The 22,502-nt window shown below is 33.9% G+C and overlaps 1 protein-coding gene across 1 annotated transcript; it reads left to right on the top strand.

The window, feature by feature from the left end:
• Positions 1–4,680: 4,680 nt before the first annotated feature.
• LOC104907952 (NEDD8-activating enzyme E1 catalytic subunit) lies at positions 4,681–22,389 on the top strand. The gene is given in 11 exon segments (XM_010696980.4): positions 4,681–5,009; positions 5,012–5,058; positions 5,190–5,241; positions 5,244–5,352; positions 10,597–10,799; positions 16,702–16,934; positions 17,025–17,087; positions 17,170–17,226; positions 17,738–17,859; positions 18,729–18,846; positions 21,725–22,389. Coding segments are annotated over 11 exon segments (1,392 nt in total). The 5' UTR covers positions 4,681–4,909; the 3' UTR covers positions 22,013–22,389.
• Positions 22,390–22,502: the final 113 nt, after the last annotated feature.

Below are 22,502 nucleotides of genomic sequence, written 5' to 3'. Positions count from 1 at the left end.
TAAATACATATAAGGAGATTTGGATAAGCGAAAATTAGAGTTTCATATTGAATGAACAACTTAAATTATTATATTATGTTTGATCAAAAAAATTATTATATTATGTAATTTGTGTATAAATTTTGCTGTGTAATTCGAAATATTATAAGTTTTGTACCGTTGGATAATGCTCGAAATATGCTTTGAAATAAGATTCATATACAATATAGTTCTACAGCTTATGAATAGAGCGCGCCACGTCGGATTGTCATGACATTAATTTTTTTTTTACAAAAATAGAATTCTACATAGATTTAAATTCATATAAAGAGATTTGGATAAGCGAAATAGATTTTCGTGCTAAATGAACAACTTAAATCATAATATTATATAATTTGTGTATAACTTCTGCTACATAATTCGGAATAATAGAGTTATACATAGATTTAAATACAAATATGATATTTTAGATAAGCGAAAATTAGAGTTTTGTTTTGAATCAACAACCTAATTTATCAAATTAGTAAATTGTGCATAATTTTTGCTACGTAATTCAGAATATGATGATCTTTATACTGTTGGAGAGTAGTCGGAATATGCTTCGAAACAAGATCCACTTACAATATAGTTCAATAACTTATGAAATGGAGAGTGTCATGTCGGATTGTCATGTCATGCATTTTTATTTTTAGCTTTTAAAAAGATAGAGTTCTACATAGATTTGAAAACATACAATGAGTTGTAGATAAGGGAAAATTAGTGTTTGGTTTTGAATGAACAACTTAAATTATTATATTACGTAAATTGTATATGTTTTGAATCAACAACCTAATTTATGAAACTAGGTAAATTGTGTACAAATTTTGCTACATAATTTAGAATATTATAATTTTTATACCGTTGGAAAACACTCGAAATATGCTTCGAAATAAGATCCATTTACAATATAGTTTGATAACTTATGAAATGGAGAGCGCCACATCGGATTGTCATGTCATGCATTTTTATTTTTAGCTTTTAAAAAAATAGAGTTCTACATATATTTAAATACATATAATGAGTTCAGATAAGGGGAAATTAGCATTTGGTTTTGAATGAACAACCTAAATTATTATATTTTGTAAATTTTATGTAATTTTTTCTACGTAATTCGAAATAATATAATTTTTGTACCATTGGATTGTGCTGCAAATATGCTGCGAAATAAGATTCATTTATAATATAGTTCTACAACTTATGAAATAAAGAGCTCCACGTAGGATTGTCATATCATTAATTTTTATTTTGAATATTTTAAAAAACTAGATTTCTGTATATAGTTAAATACATAAAAGAAGTTTTGAATTGGGAGAAATTAGTGTTTCGTTTTGAAGAAATAACCTAAACTGTTATATTTATTTAATTAAATATAACTTTTGCTACCTAATTCAAAACATTATAATTTTTTACTATTGGAGAGCATTTGTAATATGCTTCAAAATTAGATCAATTTACAATGTATAGTTTTACAACTCATGAAAATATATTTATTTAGATGAATTGTAAGTCATTATTTAGTCTTTTTTTTAGATAAATACAATAATTACTATAAATATAGTAACTTATATATATGTGTGATTATAACCTTTGATCATATGTCCGAATTACAGAATCAAATACATTTTTTTACAAAACCTCAGTCTTACTCAACGAACCAAAACAATACAGTATTGCAACAAAATTTGTCACGGAAACTTTTTTGTTATAACAAAAACTAAAATCTATATATCGATAAGGTTACGTATATATTAGAGTTTGGATGATGAAAAAGTAGAGTTTGATTTTAAAAAACAACCTAAGAATATTATTATATAGATCTCCAACTAATTGTTGCAATAGAAAAAGAATGGAGGAAGTATATAAATACAATGGTGTTGAAAAATCTCATTTAACAACAACACAAAATCAATAGTGTAAACAAAATTTGCAAAAAGTAAATTGAGCAACAAACCCGTGTAATGCATGGGCTTCAAAGCTAGTATGTATGTATGTATGTATGTATATATATATATATATATATATATATATATATATATAGGAACTTTTCGGGAGCATAGAGCATGTCACGTAGGATTGCCATCTCATCAATTTCATTTTATTTTTTTTACAAAAATACATTTCTACATAGATTTAAATACATATAACGAGTTTTGGATAAGCGAAATTAGAGTTTCGTGTTGAATGAACAACTTAAATTATTATATTATGTAATTTGTGTATAACTTTTGCTACGTAATTCAGAATTAATTTTTGTACCATTGGATAGTGCTCGAAATATGTTTCGAAATAAGATCCATATACAATATAGTTCTACAACTTCTGAATAGAGTGCGCCACGTAAGATTGTCATGTCATCAATTGTTATTTTAAATTTTTTTTTACAAAAATAGAGTTCTACATAGATTTAAATACATATAAGGAGTTTTGGATAAGTGAAATAGAGTTTCGTGTTGGATGAACAACTTGAATTATTATATTATATAATTTGTGTATAACATTTGCTACGTAATTCGAAATATTATAATTTTGTACCATTGGATAGTGCTCAAATTATGCTTCGAAATAAGATCTATATATACAATATCAAACTTATGAATAGAGAATACCACGTAGGATTGTCATGTCATTAATTTTTATTTTAAATATCATAAAAAATAGAGTTCTACACATATTTTAATATATAGAAGGAGTTTTGAATAGGGAGAAATTTATGTTTAGTTTTGAATAAACAACCTAAATTATTATATTATGTAAATTCAATATAAATTGCTACCTAATTCAAAACATTATCATTTTTTACAATTGGAGAGTGCTTGAAATATGCTTCAAAATGAGAACCATCTACAATATAGTTTTACAACTCGTGAAAATATATTTAATTATATGAATGGTAAGATAATTTTTAGTCTGTCTTTTTTGTAAATATAATAATAATTAAGCTATAATGTATAGTGTACAAATGTGATTATAGCATTTATAATAGTCCAATTTACAGAATTAGACATATTATCTTTCAAAACTCAGCCTTAATTGCTCCACTGAACCAAACAATTTAGTATTGCAACAAAATTTATTAAGTAAAATTTATTTATACAACAAAAACTAAAATTATCTATGCGAAAAGTTACATATATATTAGATTTGGATGATGAAAAAATTAGAGTTTGATTTTAAAAAACAACCTTAGAATATTATAGAGAGCTCCATCTAAGCATGTCATGTTATTGTTTTTAATTATTAATTTTTTTAAAAAAATAGTGTTCACTATAGATATAAATACATATAAGGTGTTTTGGATAAGTGAACATTACATTCTGATTTTCGATAAACAACCTAAATTATTATACTATGTAAATTGAATATAATTTTTGTTACAAATTCACAATATATAATTTTTTTTAACATTGGAGAGTGCTCGAAATAGGTTTCGAAATAAGTTTCATATACAATATAGTTTTACAACTTATGAAAATTTATTTATTTGGATGAAAAATAACGTATTATTTATTCTTTATTTTAATGACATGTAAAATAACTATAAAAATAGTGTCTTATATGTGGGACAATATCAATTGTATCTTTGAAAATCATACTTTTAAAAATTGAGTTATATAAAGATAAAATACATATTTGTAATTTTGAACCTATATCATACCAAGGTGGCATTACATGAATCAAATAAAAGTTTGTGAAAAAGTATTATGCAATTCACTAATTATTTTATTCATAGAATATTTATTGTATACATAATTATTCCTGTTTGGCTTTTCACATATTATATGTCAGATCTTATTCTTTTGTCCATGAACTTGATTCTACTTAACTAATTGAAATTTTTTGATTATTAATAGAGGTTAGTTTTATATGTAATTTAATATATTCATGATATCATCATTATGATCTTCTTTTTTGCTTTCTCATCTTCTATTCTATATGCGTTAGTGTTTATATGCTAATAATTAGAAGTTGAAGTTGTGGCTGACACTCATATTTTTTCTCTATTCTTTCTGTCCTACATCTATTAAATTTTTACCCTCTACTTTCTAAAAAGTATCATTCAGATATTTTTCATGTTAAAAATGTGTTAGCTATTGTTAGTCATACGAATTATTGGGACACTATTTAATAATAGACTTGGATACAATATTCAACTAAACATTAAATATATAAAATTTATATATCACCATAAACAAATCTAGAAATTAAAGTATAACGACAAATACTTATTATGTCTTTTTCTACTGCAACAATGAGTTTGGGCATGGTTCGTAAGAAAATAAAAAAGGTAGTTTAGCATAGAGGGTTAAACTAGGGTAGGGGATTAATAATCCTTAATAAAATAAACGCAACTTTATGAGGCAATTTGAGTAATTAATGATGATTTTATTAGCATAGAGTAAAGACGATGTTGTCAACTATAATTGTTTTTTTTTTTTTTTATCAAAAGTGAAGTGATTCGAATAGATGAAATTAGTCAAAGTAATAATTGTTGCAACTTACAATAAAAAAAAATTAAGAAATTACATAACAATTGTGTTAAAAATCTGATTTCACATGAATAAAAAATGATTTGAAAACTAGTTTTTTTAATATATAAATACGGTGTTTTTTCCTTAAAACAAAGCACAATGGTGGAGAAAAAGGTAATTTAGAAGGCAAACATAGGAGTAGGTCCAAAATCAGTATTAATTTACCCCCATTTGAGAATATTGACAGAGGCATCTCCCCTCCCGGAGTAGTGCAGACAGAGCACCCATTGCCAACAGTATTAAGAGAGGTGAAAACTTAAAACAGTTAAACGTGAAACCCTCCAAAACCCAAAAATTAAAAAACAAACAAAAATCACAAGCGTATAAATTAAGCTCAAAAATTATTCTGTCATCCCAAACTTATGCATATTGATACAGATATTCTACAAGTCGAGGAGACTCAAGAAAGTTGCACTGACGTTCTAATGGTCGATTCAATCGCCAACAGCCGCCCAATAAGGACTAGCGCTCCTGGCACCTCGTCGGTCCCAACTTTGAACCCAGTCCCGAGGTTTTTTCTTTTTTTTATTTTATTTCAGTTTCATTTAGGCATTTTATCGAACAAATGGTGTGCGAGGTTATTTGCCTGATTTGCTGTATGGGTTTTCTCTAATTTTGTTGGGTTTTGATTAATTTTCGCAGTTGAGAGATTATCTTCAAGAAGATGCTAGAGTTTTGGTGGTTGGGGCTGGTGGTTAGGATGTGAATTGTTGAAGGACTTGGCTTTGTCTGGGTTTAAGAACCTTGATGTTATTGATATGGACCGCATCGAAGTCACCAATCTTAATCGTCAATTCTTATTCAGGTTTTTGATTCTTCTTTGTTACTGTAAGCGTTTTTAAATATTTGAATCTTGTGTTACTGATTTTCGCCTGAATCGAAAGAGTTTGATTTGTTGATTGACTATTTGTTCAACAATTTGGAGCTGGGTTTAAGTCCACCTTATGAGGGCATGTGGTTGTTTGACAATGTTGATATATTTTATTCTGTGATGCCATCAGATTACCTTGTTATAGATGATACCTTCTGCCCCTTCATTGAAAATTTCTGAGTGTGCACGAGCTGTGTTGCAGTTAAATTATTGGGTATATTTTTAGGTATTAGGTAGCCAAAGCTTGCACAGTTGGGACAGAACTAATTGTACAGTTGTTTTAGATGAAGTGCGCGAAGAGTTTATCAGTAATGTGGATGCAAGGTAGCCTAGAACTATGATATAACTTCTTAGATGCACATACCTAGACAGACTATGAACCCTTGATTTTCCTCCTGTGGTCTGTTTGGTTGTAGCTTATTGGTGGTCACTTGTGAACTTAATCCAAGTGGCAATGGATAGTAATTGTGGGTATTTTCTGGTAGGTGTCCACATGGTTGGTGTTACTGCTAAAGCGTTATTAACTGCCAAAGGAACAAAGATATTATGTGAAATTTGATTTTCCCTTCTCCTTAGGGAGGCGGCGCAGGGGTGGACGCTTCCACCTTCTAGGGGCTAGACACACTAACTGTAAGTACATGGTGAGAACAAGGAGCAATGAAGATGATGACCATGGGAAAGTTTCTTTAAGTTGTCCTTGGAAAATTTTGGGAAGCTGTAAAAGATGTGCATCACCATAAACCAAATTTACTAGATTTTGAAAATAACCTGACATTTGGCAGTTGGCACACTTTCATATATGGTGAGCCCTTTGAAGTACTTGTGCTTTCCGCAAGAGGTCTCAGTCCATATGATAGTGTTCTTCCATGGATCGTCGATACATATACTTCCTCCGTTTCTAAATACATGCAACATTTCTTGCCTACACACTATCCTATGCACTACTTTGTTCCTAAATCTTTAATTATGTATAAGTAAAAATCAATAAAAGTTCAGATTATTTAAAATATGCATTTAAAATGAATCAAATAATGCCACACTTGACTATATCTTTTCTTATACATTTGTGACTTGTGAGAGAATATGAGATAAAGTTGGTAGATGAATAGTGGTTATTATGCAAATGTTGAATGTATTAAGATTTTAGAAATGAAGGAACTATATATTAAGGGTCTAATCTGTTTAACTCATTTTTATTTTGTTTGTTTTCCAGAAATTTTAAAAAAAGTTCAGACTAGTTAGAAAAATTAAGAAACATCAGAAGGTTCAAAAGAATTAAGAGAAGTTCAAAAAGTAAAATGTTCATATAAGTTCTAAACATTTTACGGAAAAGTTAATAAGAAGTTTAAAAAAATTCTAGAAAGTTTCTTGAACTTCTAGAATAAATTTAGGAAGTTTAAAATTTAAGATAAGTTCAAGAATAATAAGTTGAATAGTATAGACCCTCAAGGCGTTGTCAATAACGCCTATGCCATGTGGCACTCCTCAGTCCTTCCTTTCAGAGATACTAGAATTTTTTGCACGCGATGCGTGCTTGAATTTTTTTCAAAACAGAAACTCGATTTTCTTCGGCATAAGAGTCGAAATTTGAACATTAGACATACAAAGTATAATTGTTTTTAGTTGCAAAATTTGATTGGTTTAGTTTTTGTCACTTAAGTCTCTCACCATTATTATTATTTTTTTTTATTTTTTTTTTACTTTCGAAAGTTAAATTCTATGAACAAAATAAAATTTTTATTGAATTTATTTATGATTTCTAATATTGTAATTTTTTAGTTGATTTTTGAATTAAGTACAATAATTCATAAATTGTAAAGAAAGTGAACACTTTGATTTCATGTCAATTTTTTCAGGCTGTAGTTTGTGAGTGATTGTTATAATTATATTTTGGTATTTTTGTTTGATGCCCCCTTTGATTTGTAAGTAAATTTGTAATTTAGAATGGGAAGGGGTTAACATAGTCTATTCATTCGGGGACACCATAGCTCCCCCCCTTCCCTTATATAATAGAGATCGATATGTTGTACTTTAATTCTTAAATAATATTTTACATAAACCTTTTTACCTTAATAATTAAACGTTAGTATATAAGAAAAAGATAGGTCCAAATATATGTAAACGTTTTATTATATATAGGAAACACTATAAAAAAAAAGTAAATAATTTTTTTCCTTGTTTAACTTCTAACTGATTTCACTACAAATACACCTCTATTTTTTCATCAAGGCCCACCATTAATTGTGAATGATTCTTGAGAATAGTGATTTGTAAGTAAATTTTTGTAAATGTTTTTGTGTATTGACGTTCTAGGTTAGTAATTTTAGTTTTTATGTTAATTTTAATTAGTTTTAATAAAGCTTCCTGATTATTTGAGTGATTTAATTTGCATGATTTTTATAACGTGATTTTCTCAATTGTATGAGTGATTTGTAAAGTTTCTTCTTTTAAGTGATTTGTGAGTGAGTGTTGTAAATTAATTTTCGGTAGTGATCTTTGAGTGCCGATTTTGATTTTGACATTCCTTTTGTAATTTAGAAAGGGGAAGGGGGGCAAAATAGGCGTTTCAAAAGAGGACACCATTGTTCCCCCCTTCCCTTATATAATAGAGATGAAACCAAGTACATTATGTGTGGCATTATGTTTCATTATCTTATTACATAAACTAAAGATTGAATAATGTTGTACATGAAGTATGCTAAGATCGAATCCATGACTTTCTGTGAAAAACATGAATGATCGTTACCATCAATCCAATAATAGGATCGATGTCATCGAGACTAAGTCTATTGAAAACTCAAAATTAAGGTACAATAAGTACGAGAAAGGAAATTCACAACCCAAATACTAGGTCAATGTGAAAAGTGATAATTATCCGGTGTTCGTTGCAGCCTCTAAGAGGTGGGCGGCACATAGACAACGTATAGACTCATGTTAATATGCGCAAAGAGAGGGGCTGTCAATCATTCTGAGGTGAGGTTTAGGGTACCTTTTCGTACTATCTTTTTGAGCCTTAGATTTGGGGCAAGCAGGCAGCGAGCTCTGTGGCAATAAGTCATGTATGTACCAAGCTCTCTAATGAAATGGAGCAAGCCTCTTTCCGAGAAAGACACTTAGATTCCTGGAGGAGTACACCCTAGTTACTATTGCTGAATCGTTTACTGTGATCCTTCTTCGTGCTCTAAGGTTCCGTTCTTTCCATCTGAAAATTTCTGAAGTTAACTGAAACTTATATGAACTTTTGTACTTATCTCAACTAATATAAATGTTCTAAACTTCTCTGAGGAATCTTACTAAACTACTAAATGTATACAAACTTGTATTAACTTGTTTTATATTTATGATTTACATGAAGTTTTCTAAAATATTGGAAAAAGGAAAGAAAAAGAGTATAATATCAGGAATATCAAAACTCAAAGTTCTAGGGTATAAATATACATGTTTAAATGTGTAAATTTTTTAAGTCTGTACGAGCAAGCACATGTTGTAGGGCAAGGGTCCCTTAAGAATCTGATGATGCTGTCACTATCATAGCATGGTTATAATCATGTTATATGGAAGTTGATAACTTTTTAATTAGAAGGGGTTGACTAGTGAGATAGACTTTGCAAAATCAGAAAACTATTAGAATGTGGGCTGATTTTTGATTGTAGGATTGTGACATATTTAACGAACACTATCTTAGAAGCAAAATTTTCCTTGACTATGGTGCAGTTGGTAATAGTGTTGCCCCCAAGATTTTACACAGTGATTTCTCTTAAGTCTTAATGTGCACTCAGTTAAGAGAAATTAAGAACTCATAATATGCTCAGAACTAAGGAGATTTTAGGAAGAGAAGATGTTTTTCTGCTTTTTGTCAAGCAAGCAAAAATGTTTCTTTTAAAACCAAAAACCAAATCCTAACCGCAGAGGAAATCAAGGAAACCGTTTAATAGGGGAAAAAAATCAAGCGATAGTTACGAAAACATTAAAACTTTGTGGAATGGACTTTGTAACTGAAGAGTCTCAAAATGACAGGACTTTCAGGTACGACTTGGCCCAAACAGGTAGACATACTACAACACGCACATGTCACAAACATGAACCAGCCGGATAGCGGCGCTCGTGTGGGATGCCCCCTTCTAACCCAAACCACAAGGGACTTACTTCAAACATCATTAATAAAACTCACATATTTAAACAAGGCAAAAAATTTCTACACTTTCAATATGGGAAAAGGCTTTTCTCAAAACTAGTAAGAAATCGAAAATTATTCTTGCTCCTAGCGTTGCATTATATCCAACAGACTCAAAGTAATTGTATGAGGAGAGAGACAAATCAATATTGAAATCATTTTAATGGGAGCAGTTCAAGGTCTCCAGTTTGATTGACTGCTTTTTGTAAAGCAAAATCTTGGATTTCTAGTTCTGTGGTCCTTCTTTTTCCTTGATGACGTAAATTCCTTTACAGTGAAATTCTTATGTAATCCCTCTTTTTTGTTTTTGTTTTTTTGGGGTTTTTTTTTTTTTTTGGGGGGGGGGGGGGGTGGGTTGGTGGTGGTTAATAAGCATACATCTACATCGATTTCATCATTTTTGAGAACTTTGAATAATAAGTTTGTTCTTAGCTAAAAAGGAATACATTTTCTACTTTATGCTGTCCTTTTAAATTACTCTAGAAATTAGTAATAGGTTAGGCAGAGAACAAATGACTGAAACATAAAACGTGATAGAGAGTGAGCTCTCGTGTAAAATCTCGAATTGAACTTTGTAAGATAAAGGGAACCGGAGCTTGAAAAGATTCTTCATATTGCTGAAAGTTAAATCCTTATGTTTGGTAAAATTTACATAGCCAGGTTTGCATAGTCAGCTACTTTCCAGATACCGAAATATTGCTTAAATGATACGAGTTTCCAAGTTTAGAGTCTTGAGGCGAAAAGTAGCCATAAATAACTGCACATGATTCCTCTCCCTGAAGTTCTGAACGCCTTCTGGCTTTGCGATGGTTTAAGCTGCTCATGTGTTGCTTATTGTCTCATGAAGAAAGTTGAAAAAGTCTCCAACCGTCGTTCTGTCTTTGAGGGGGCAATACGTAGATGCTTTGCGTGGTCTTATCTTTTATATTGTATCTGTAAGAATGCTCAAGTCTTTGAATCCTCTCAAAGTAAATAACAGCAATCCGTGTCTCCTGCCCCCCTAGGCTTGAAGATGTGGGGAAACCAAAGGCTGAGGTGGCTGCAAAACGTGTCATGGAAAGAGTTAGTGGTGTTAATATCGTTTCGCACTTTTGCCGGATTGAGGACAAGGATATCGATTTCTACAATGATTTCATCATAATTGCTCTTGGGCTTGACTCTGTTGAAGCACGAAGCTATATAAATGCAGTGGCTTGCAGCTTTCTAGGTATGTCCTTTTCATCGGTTTATTTATTGATGTTGTACACAGTTTCTGAGAGGTATCTTTCTATTAGCTGGTAAAGCTAAAGACTACGGAGAAACCGTTCAGATTTTAGAAAAGAGAAATTTGTGAATGCCTTTTAAACACTTGAACTTATATATGACAGCCTTTTAAAATAAAAGTTTTTAGTTACAGCCCAAAAACAAATCAACATGAACTCTTGGGACCTTTTTTTTCCATTTTCTGGTGACTTTTGCCTGAAATGACATCATTAAACCCATTTACCATTTCCACCACGATTTAATGTAGCATTCCTCTTAATAAACTAACCCTTGTAAGAGATAACATCCATCTCTTTTAAGTAACGGATTTTTCTTTTTCTCTCTTTTCTTTTCTTAACTTTTTCTTCCTCTTTCTCCATCCCAATGTCATCTCAACTTTAAACCCTAAAAAGATGCTAATTACACATCCATCATGAGTAGTTGTGGTTCAATAGCTTCCCCAATGGTGGTCTCTTCCCTGCATTTATATCCAAATTCCCCCTGCAATTACAATTGCGTTATGACGAAATTAATGACAGGGTTGGTGAAGTTTGAACCAGATAATTGAAACTTCTCTAATGGAAGATTGAATGACAAATAAAAATAAGATAGGTTTTTTCACCATATGCCCTTGGCAATTTTTTTTATTAACCATATATTATCGATGTTTCCAAAATTCATCTTATACCCTTGAGTTTCTTCAAAATACACATAATACCCTTAATGACTAGTGGCCGTCAACTCTGTTAGTCATTAATCCGTAATATACCGTAATTAACCCCTATTTGACTTGATTAAGACATTTCCTCTCTCTTCTTCCATAACTCCCCCCCCCCTTCCTTTTCTTTCTTTCTCCGACCACCTGCTCCCCGCCCCTCCACCTTTAGCCACTCCTCTCTTTAACCCACTTTCTATCTCCTCTAGTCTTTTACTTTCATCTTCTTCTACACCTCTATTTTCATTTGCATATATAAACAAAGTAATAATCTGATAAACCTATCTATCACTACTTGTAGTTCGTTAAACCCATGAACTACAATTCACTCCAGATAAAACAATCTTGAAATCCCCACTAATTTTGTGCCTTTATTCATCATGAAATCACCATAAGTTTTGTGCCTTTATTCTCCATGATTAAAAAATTTCAACTCTCCATCAATTATTCATCTTTTTATTAGGGGCACTAATTATAATCCTAATAGGGGTTACATTTATATACCCAAGTCTTTTTCCTCTTTTAACATTTGTCTCCCACCTTTGAACATTTTATGGAAAAAGGAAAAATAAAAAATGAAAAAACCCCAAATTTGAAATCAATTTTTAATTGCAAGTTCCTGCAAGTTTCAGCTTCTATCTTCATGCTGTTGGTCTTCGTCTGAAAATTTTCTAATGTCTCACTCATTCACAAACACCATGTATATTGTTTAGTCAACTTTGAAATTGAACTCACTTCGATGTTATTTAATTTAAGATTTTGGGTTTTGCTTTGAGAATCTGTAATGTTGGATATTTTGAGGTTAGGTTTCACCCGATAGTGTTGGGCGTAGTGATCGTCTTTCTTTCTCTCTCGTTTTTTCTTTCTGATCCACTCTTTACTGGTGCTTCAACAAGTGAAGGAAGATGAACCACGAATAGAGAGAAAAAACTTAGGGATTTTTTCAATAAATTAGATGATCGAATAAGGTAAAGTAGAAAAAAGAATTTTGAGATCTAGAAGATGTGGTGATGAAGAGAGGCAGTGACAAGTCAAAGTGGTCCAAAGATGAGAAAGTTGAAGATTGGAGGAGAAGAAGAAATTAGAAGATCAGAGAAAGAGAAATTGCTTTAAAGAGGGAGAGGTTTGGTCGGAGAGAATTATTATCGCTGGTGTAACGGTGGAGGTGGAGGGGCATGGGGCTACGGGCTGAGTGAAGAAAGAAAGAAGAGGAGTATTGTGGAAGAAGAGAGATAAAGATGTGTTAAATTGGTCAAATAGAGTTAATAACAAAATTAGGAGTTAATGACTAATAGAGTTTACGACCATTAGTCATTTAGGGCATTCGATGTATTTTGAAGAAACATAAGGGGTAATGAACATCGAGCGACTGTATATGGAGAATAAAAAAAGTTTTTTACATGCATATGGTGAAAAATCCGAAGGAGAGGAAGTGAGAGACGAAGCTATCGGGTTAGAGAGAAGACAGAGAATAATGATTGAGGCTTTTTTTTTTTTTTTGGTCTTTTACATGGGTTTATCAAGTATGCTGAATCTCAAATCGGAATGGAAATGATAAATGGGTTTCATGACGTCGTTTTTAGGAAAAACTCACCGGAAAAATGGAAAAAGCTCCCAATAGTAAATGTTGATTTGTTTTTGGGCTGTGATTAACAACTTCTATTTTAAAATACTGTAATCACAAGTTCAGGCGTTTAAAAGGCTGTAATTTGCAAAAGTCACGATCCATATGAAAGAGTTTGAATCATATAGATTTTAGAAAACTATAGGGAAACCATATATATTTTAAAAAATCACGATCCATATTAAAGTTCAAATCTTAATAGTGAAGTGTGTAAACTCCTACTTTTGAAAGGTTTGAAAATGATCCTAGGTGACCCTTTAAGTAAATACTAAATCAACTTTGTTTTTGGTGTATACACTGGTTAACCCTGAGTTTAGGAGATATTTAAGATAACGTTGTTGAAAATGAGAAGCTTACGCAATTAAGAACACACTCAAACTGTGTCTTCTTCCATTCTTTCTTTCTCCTCCTCCATGTTCCTATCATTATCACTGATTTATTTTTACTTAAACTTCTTTTGTTATGTTAACAAAGTTCTATTATAGCTCATTCTTACTCTTTATCCTCCTGTTATTTTTTGCTTGTCCGAGAGGGAAGAATATACTTCATTGATAATAAAGAGAAAGGGATAGAGAGGTAGAAAAAATACGTTATGTATTCATGACATTAGCTTCCAGTTTATAAAAAGGTTATATTGCAAAGGTTTCTCTAATCTCAAGGCTACCTCATTAACAAATTCACAATCAATTTGAGTATTTTGCTAAGCCTCATGTCTCATGGTTATCATGGTCCGTGCATAATTTCCCAAAAAGTTTTTATATGATTTCTAACTTTGGTTCATACCTGGTTGCACTCTTGGCGAATGGATCTGTTACAAAGTTTGCTAATTGTCTTGATGACTTATCACTTGTCTGATCATATGATAAAAGCCAATCTGTGTACATCTGAATTTGAAACATTCTGGATTGGGCTCATCTTGAAGACAAGTCAACTTGATGTGAATATTCCTATTTGGTGGTTATGATGTATCTGTTACTAATAATTTGGGAGTTTAAACTAGGGCCTGAAAAAGTTGACATGGCTCGACAGCCTGGCCTGAAACGAACTTGAAGATAGCCGGTTAGGGTCGACATTTTCAACCTCTTTAATTAAGTGGGTTGACTAATCAATATGTTTGATGAAACGGGTTAGGTTAAGGTAAGAAATCCAACTCAAAATTAATCTATTTTTACCCGTAAAACTCACTTATATAGAATATCCCAAATCATTATGTTGGTAAATGTGAAATTGGTCAATAAAACTGTTTAATAAATTTTAAACAGGGATTTTTTTTCCTTCGTGAATTTGTCCTTTTTGTACTTTTTGAATAATTAATCTAATTTAGATATAATAGTAATAATACTTAAATAGGTTATATGGGTTTCATGTATAATCCATTTAATAGATTGGTTGGGTTAGGGTTGGTTCACAACCCGTTTATTAAATGGATTAGGTTTTAGCTTAAAGATTTTCATCCCGCTTATTATAAACCCGAGCACAAACCACTTAACAAATCATAGCTTTAACTCATATCTAGCGGTGATAATGAGATGAGATTGCCCAAGTTGGGTTGTATTTAACTCGAGCTTGTAGACTCGCATTCAAGGTCATTAATCTTGGATGCAGTCACAAGTACGACAAATTGAGATTAGAAACCCTCAAACTTGACTCAGGCTTGTCAACCATAGTTCGAAAATATGGTTTCGATCACGGTCGCGGTCACGGTCACGGTGATGCGGGAACGGGGATGATTCGATAGTCGTAACACTGAATATCGACTTAAACCATGAAATATCCCTAAAACCCGACTAAATTGCGGTTATTTTACACCTTTACGATACGGGTAATATCGGTTCGGTAGATTTGAAAACCTTTACGATACGGGCTATACGATGCGATGTGGCCTTGTTTTGACACCATGTTGCCAACTCTTGATCATAAATATTTAAATACTATTCCCACTTGCGTTGCTCATTATTCGTGAACATTCCTTTATTTTTGTACTCTCTTCGTCTCGCGGTACTTTACCCACCTACCTTTTAGGGTTGTTCTTGAATATTTGACCCATTTTCTTATATGGGCTAAGGTCACCTAATAATATGAACAAAAAGAGCACATCATTTGGCCCCACTAACCCACTATCTACTGATTGGCCTACACAATACCTATCCTTAGTATTTGCGCCAAACCAAATGGGAAAAGTATTGAGAGACGCAGGAGTAATAATCTGATACTCTGGAGAACTTATTTAAGCTATCCAAGTATAAATCGGGCTTTAGACCTTCAGTAATTTACTGTAGAAAGAAAGATGAATTTTTTTTCCATTTTACTTGGGTGAGAATCTCATCTGCAAAGTGATGTATATTTAGAGGATGAATATCTGTGAATGATATCAAAAGTTTAAAATATGGAGATTAAAGGCAAATAAAGTTGAAAGGTTCTACGCACCAATTGCAGAATATAAACTTTGGAGAAGTAAAAACTGGAAGTTAGGCAATACGTGAAAGAAAGATTCATTTAAATTGGTAACTGTGAGAGCGTGTAGAAAAGCCGCTGCCACTGAGCTCCAATTGCTGCTGTTCCACCCTGAAGCCTTAGATGATGGACACAGTGATATAGGCAACGACTAGCTCACCTTCTCATCCTGACAAGAGGGGTGGACTGACTTTCTGAATTGTATTATGGGTATTTTGACCCTTGTTGATCCTTCCATATCTTTCTCTTGATCTTTCGTGACAACTTTTTTTTGTTGGATGTTTTCCTTCCTTTCATCTCTCATTAAAATTTAAAAGAATTGTGGACATGTACCTTGTGGGCCGAGTCGGGTTTTGCTATCTTCTGAGCTGTTGAAGACACCATGTAGTTTTTATTTGCTCTGATATCATTTACAAAATTTCGGAGTCTGGTGGAATCTTAGCTTTAAGTTGATGTGTTACTTTTGTAGCGAAGTTGATAAAAAACTTCCATACTTTTACTGTAAGATCTCCTCTAAATTGTTAGGGTGTTGGTTCAATGAGTATATTAGTCCTTCAGTATGTCAGTTCTGCACATCCTTGCTTCTTTTAGTCTTAGCTTTAAGTTGATGTTCTTCAGTACTGATTCTTGTTTCTATTTGTTACACAACGAAATTGAGTTATGTATGTTGAAACTTGGTGTGTAAAACAACCAATATTTAGCATGTCAGTGTAGAGGTTCAAATGTTTAGAATGTTGATTGTTCAAGGACAGATAGGTGTAACAAATGTGTTATGTTGAGCATGACCCTCAATTTGTTGGGAATCTGAAGCAAGAGAAGAATATCCATGATTGTATTACTGCTGACTTTTTATATCTCTTCTATAAGGACAGGTGGTACATAAATACAGTTTGATTCTAGTCTGTGTGCCAATGGCAAATGAAAGTCCACTTCCAGAAAGTATATTCTGATGGTTGTTTATATATTGCTACTTATATACATATGTTCGGCTTTGAATTACGGCAAATTTCTCTGATGTTATGTTTGTGTTGGTCAATACCTATGCTTATAAAGGCTTGATTTTTATTGATACAGAGTATGACGAGAATGATAGGCCTAAGGTGGAAACTGTTAAGCCTATGGTGGATGGTGGAACTGAAGGTTTTAAGGGTAATGCTAGAGTGATCTTACCAGGAATGACACCTTGTTTTGAATGTACCATCTGGCTTTTCCCTCCTCAAGTCAAGTTTCCATTATGCACTCTTGCAGAGACACCTAGAACCGCTGCACATTGTATAGAATATGCTCATCTAATTAAATGGGATGAGGTTGCTCACTAGTTCATCCACAACTTTTTTATCTTCATACTCATGATCTGATAATTTGTTGTCTTAATTATTATTTTAATGAATGAACAGGTTAACAGTGGGAAAGCTTTTGATCCTGATGACCCAGAGCACATGCAATGGGTCTATAAGGAGGTACTTTAGTAGGTGCAGCCATCTGAGTTGAATTGATTATATCTCGTCTCTTCCTTTGTCTGATCATCCATATACTTTATAGGCTCTCAAGCGTGCTGAGCTTTTCGGCATTCCAGGAGTCACATATTCTCTAACTCAGGTATGTGGGAGTTTAAAGGGGAAGAAAAAGGAGTTGGGTGGGGAGAAGCCTAACTTCACCCCTGTTCCCAAGGGTTATTTTTCCTGGATTTGTGTTGCCAGAATAAGTCACTGGTACTGTCTCTGCCAGATTATTTTATGAACCAGGGACAAATTTGACCTGGTATCTCAAGTTCTCAACTATTAGTGTATGTCTTAAGTGGACCTTTCTGTCAAGTGGCAACTATATTGTTTCATCTATGACCCTGTTTTGGACCCCCAATTATTGGCAGTAGCTGTCCTTATAAAGCCGCATGGTGTTCTGTATGTTTAATCTGTTTGTGATGACATAATTTTTGTTTTGATCACTAAGGAATTCGATATTTTGAGATCTTGATTCCATAAAGTACAAACTCTTTCCACTCCCTCCGGAGGCCCAAATAGGGTGCAGTTGTTTATTAGTAACAGGATTTTATTGAAGTATTTATTTTATTATGGTTATTTATGACTTGTTTTGCCAATTTTGTTTTCAGGGAGTTGTAAAAAATATTATACCAGCTATCGCATCAACCAATGCTATTATATCAGCTGCTTGTACCCTAGAAACTCTAAAGATTGCATCTGGATGCAGTAAAACCTTATCCAACTATTTAACGTGTGTCCTACAATCCCTCTTTATTTAGCTTCACTTACTCTTCATTTTATGTGATGCCTTTTGTGATGGAATGTGCTCTTTAGTGCAATTTCAGGATTCTCAATTTTCTTATCAGTATTTTGATTTCGGTTAATTGGAGAAGCCGAGGGATTAATAGATAGGTAGTAAAAGCCAAATGCTTCTAATATCTAAGAAATGTACTGTGGTTGACCGACATCCTCATGACATTTTCCCTAGTAGTTTAGAATTCTTACACAGCTGCTAGATTTAGGATGGTTTGATGATAAGAAAGATGTACTAGAAGGGGATTTCATCTGATATTGTCACGGAATCTTTCTACATTGGCATTAAAGTTATCACATGTTAGTTATATCACAAGTAGTTGCTCCAAAAAAGTCTGATTATAGATTTTAAAAATAGATGACCAAGATTTCTGGTACTCACTTCAATAGTTGAAATCTTTGATTAATGAATTATCCTGTATGAATAACCGTAAAATCGATTTTCGGCGGAATGAAAAAGACATATGATAGAATCGTAACCATAGAATACGACCCTAATCGAAATGCATTCATTTGTCTCATAATGGGGGTGGTGAGAAAAGATATATTGAAGTGTCGGACACAATGCTGCAGAGCTATTGATAGGCTGCTACTGCAACTTGCTATCATCAATTTTCTATTATTAGATTTTGCTTGAATTATCTAATGGCTATTTTATTATTTTTTTGATTTGAGTTTTGGGGTTGACATAATTTGCTTTATATCTTCCCCTGCGATGAGAAAAGCAAAATAATACATTAGGAGTGTTTGAGAGATCATTCTTTTTTAGCTTGTGTCATCCGTTAAAATACTTGGTATTAATTGCAGGTACAACGGTGTTGAAGGTCTACACACCAAAGTGACAGAGTTGGACAAAGAAAAGGATTGTCTTGTGTGCGGCCCTGGAGTTCTTATTGAGTTGGATACCTCTTGCACTCTGCAGAAGGTTATTCCAAAGCTTTTTGTCATCTCCATCTATATGTACTTCTTCCCCATACTATAAAACACATGTGAGCAGTAGTTGTTCCACTGTTGAATGTGTGTCTATGTCAGAATGCATTATGTTGATTGAAAGTTAGGATTCGCAATGGGGTAGGGAGGGTGGTTCCCCTATACCCACCTAAAATTTTTATACACACTATGAGGTCACTCCCGCAATGGATATTAGGGTATGAAGCCCAAGACACTGGCAGCTAGAATGATAGAATCAGACCTGGCTCACTGCCCATTTGAATAGGAAATGGAGGTGAGCTAACTTAGGTCTTTTACTCCAATTCGAGACTGGCTTACTAATATGAATTACGGTAGAGATAAAAGTTGCTTCTTCAAATTCAGAAAGTTCACATTTTCCCGGGATTTTAGGCTGCAAGTTCATTTCCGCTCGTAGATGGGATCTCAAATCGGACAAGTTTGTGTTTCCCGGGGACTTTTGCTTTGGATGCTCACCGAAGATGAGGTACCTCAGCTGGATCTGACTCTACCTTAGTTGAGGCATACGGGACTATGGATGAACCAGAGTGAGACAGCAGACATGATCAAATATATAGGAGTTAGTCTAGCCCCGTGCTGCTGATTGAGTTCTTACCATCGAATTGATAGATCAGGAGTTCCTGCCAGGCGCTGATTACCTAGCTTAGTACAAGGTTGCAAAAAATGGATCTGATCTAAAGTTTCAGGTTATATTCGATCAACTATTTTGCCAAGATTAAGCTCGGAAGGGCAGGAGAGCTGACCAAAACAGCGGTGGAGCTGGCCCATTGCGGCATTGCCCCTTCCTGCTGAACTGAGTCAGTTACTCACCCACTCACCACCCTGTCTCCAACATGAACTATGCTGCCCACTTTCCACCATTACCCTTTAGAAAAAAGTTAGAATCAATGGTGCAGATCATACATGTTATTGTAGATGAGCTTTTTTTGTTATGTGGAGTAAACCCATACCTGCTTCACTGTCCATGATAGGTATAACATTTTGCTTCATAGCCACCCTAACCACTTGGCCCATGCATTTCCCATGCCTATTTAAATTGACCTTGTTTTGCTCTATACTATTTGCTTTACATGAGGTTTCATGAGTGTTGGAAGGTGATAAAAATTAAAAAGGTTGATTCAAGGTTTAATACAAGCTTTTTCAGAATGGACTATGGTCAAAGGACTTGTGTTTGAAATTTTAGGCTTACTAGTGTTCCTGCTAGTGTGTAATATTTTGGCTGAAGCCTTTGGAAACACTATGGGATTCTCTTTTTAACAATATTGACAGCTGAGAGCTTTTTATGAAGAATTGCCATTTTTGTATGCTGCTCTTGTGGCTAATTAGGTGGTTGATATGCCAAGTAAAAGAATCACACCCATGAGGGCGTCATACTTTAAAAAAGATGGAACTTTATCTGGATAAGATGATGGGGCTCAAAAGTCCAGTTTTGGATCTAGGCGGGGGAAGTGGATGAGTGGTTGCTTGCTGGTCAAGGTGTGACCTCAGGGGTGGTTTGGTTCTTTGGGGCATAGCCTGAAGGGCACGTCAGTTGGTTTCTGTTTTCGTTTCTAATGTGAAGTCATTTTTCTTGCTAAGGGGTAGGTGATAGTTTGATTTTTCTTCATGCATTTGGTTTTCTTTGCTAATGACATTTATCAGGGGACACCCAGCATCTTTAGGTCCCCTGAACTGTCTCCTTAACGGGTTTGCGCACATGGTGTCAAAACAAGGCTGCTTCTTATCGTATCGCCCGTGTCGTAAAGGTTTTTGAATCTACAAAACTGATACTTCCCGCATTGTAAGGGTGTAAAAAAAACTGCGTTTTAGACAAGTCCAAGGGATATCTCATGGTCTGAACTGATATTTGGCGGTATGACAACTACATCATCCCCGTTAAGGCATCACCGTGTTCGTTACCGCGCTCGTGATTGAAATCGCATTTTCGAACTATGTTTGCGCGTCATCAAGAGCCTCTTGTTCACCTATCATTTTTCTTGAGTGTCTGTATTACCCTCAATAGTGTCATATTGGAAATCTTGTCAATTTTCATCCTGCTTATCCTCAGGTGTAAATTTTCCTTGGTTAGGGGTGAAGTAACGAGGAACAGAAAAAGGGTTAGGAGCAAGCCTAAGGGAGATTGAGGCTTGGCTCTTTGGGGTTTGGTGTCTATAACCATCTCCTGGGTGGGAAATCGCTACGTGATTTTCTCTCAAACTGGATTCTTTATGGTATAGACTATAGAGAGATCAAAAGCTAATATGGACTTCAGTGGTATGATTGGATTTTTGCTTCAGGGTTAAAGTTTCCTGCTCCAGTCATGGGAACATGTATCCCAGGCGGTTTCAACTTTCAAACACAAGAGTCTGCCCAAATCGAGCTGTGAAGATTTGAAATAATTTTATTACTTCCTCCGTTTTTTTTACTTGCAACACTTTCCTAAAAGGGAAACAATTAATTACTTGCAACTTTCTACTTTTGCTTTTCCTTTCTCTCTATCTCCAATCACATGGGGCCCTCTCTTTTTTTCCTCTCTACCTCTCTCCTACCCAAATTTTGCGTTGGAGTTGATTAAAAAAAAGTGTTGCAAGTAAAAAAACGGAGGAAGTATTTTTATTGATTCAGTTTACGCATTTTACTTTTCATTCGGGATGTCGATGTTTGATGCACAAAGTACGATTTATTTTTCCAACACCAGAATTGAATGGATGTTCCTCTTATTTTGTGTATGAGCAGAAAATGATTTGTGCAGATGCATTGTCTTGGACTAGGCAATATGCACTATCAAGAGTTGCTACTCTTCCTTTTTCTTGAAAGGGAGTAGCTCCGGCTAACATCTTCCTCATGTGTGACAGTTAATTGAACTGCTGGCGGAGCATCCCAAGCTGCAGCTGTCAAAAGCAAGTGTGACATACCAAGGAAAAAGCTTGTACATGCAGGCACCTCCTGTGCTTGAAGAGATGACTCGCTCAAATCTCTCGAAACCACTATTCGAGTTGATGGAAAGAACTTACAGTGGCACTGTTCATGTATCTGGCACATCTATCAAGAACAACAAGAAAACGTCCAGTTTAAGAAAATTACGTGTTGCCTACAAGAGAGTCGATGGGATGACGGAGATGGATACTGCTGGTGGTGCATAGTTGCAGTGACTGCATTTGATTGATCCATGTGGCCCAAATCTTCTATCCTTTTCATGCTGCCCATCATTCAAGTTTTATCCATTGATCAAAGTAATCAGGTTCATGTCTGGACTCCTGACCGTCAGTTTCAGGTGGGTAGAGCTTATTGTTGGGGGCGGTAGTGTTTGACTAGTTTACGCTATATTATTTTGAGAAGGGGTGTAAACTATTTCATAGTGGCTGAACCTCAACTCATTTACCAAAAGCCTGAAGCAGGTTGGCTCTTCAGTAATGCATGATCAATTGAGCTGCTGCTTGTTGTGTTCCCTAGTGAATTGGTAGGAACAGTCCACCAGATATACTTATTTTCTTAGGAATGTAAAATGTACATTTTTGCACTCTGCGTTCAATATTCTTATCACTGGGTGCATCTTGCTGCTGGTCAAATAGTTTTTGAGTTTTCTGGACAGTCGACAGTGAGTTTGGATTTAAAATGCAGTTGACCCGATTT

This window comes from Beta vulgaris, chromosome 3 (assembly GCF_026745355.1).
Source record: "Beta vulgaris subsp. vulgaris cultivar EL10 chromosome 3, EL10.2, whole genome shotgun sequence".
NCBI classification, from domain to species: domain Eukaryota; kingdom Viridiplantae; phylum Streptophyta; class Magnoliopsida; order Caryophyllales; family Amaranthaceae; genus Beta; species Beta vulgaris.
Note: the sequence above shows the minus strand (reverse complement) of the source record. Positions and strands in the feature narration are given on the sequence as shown.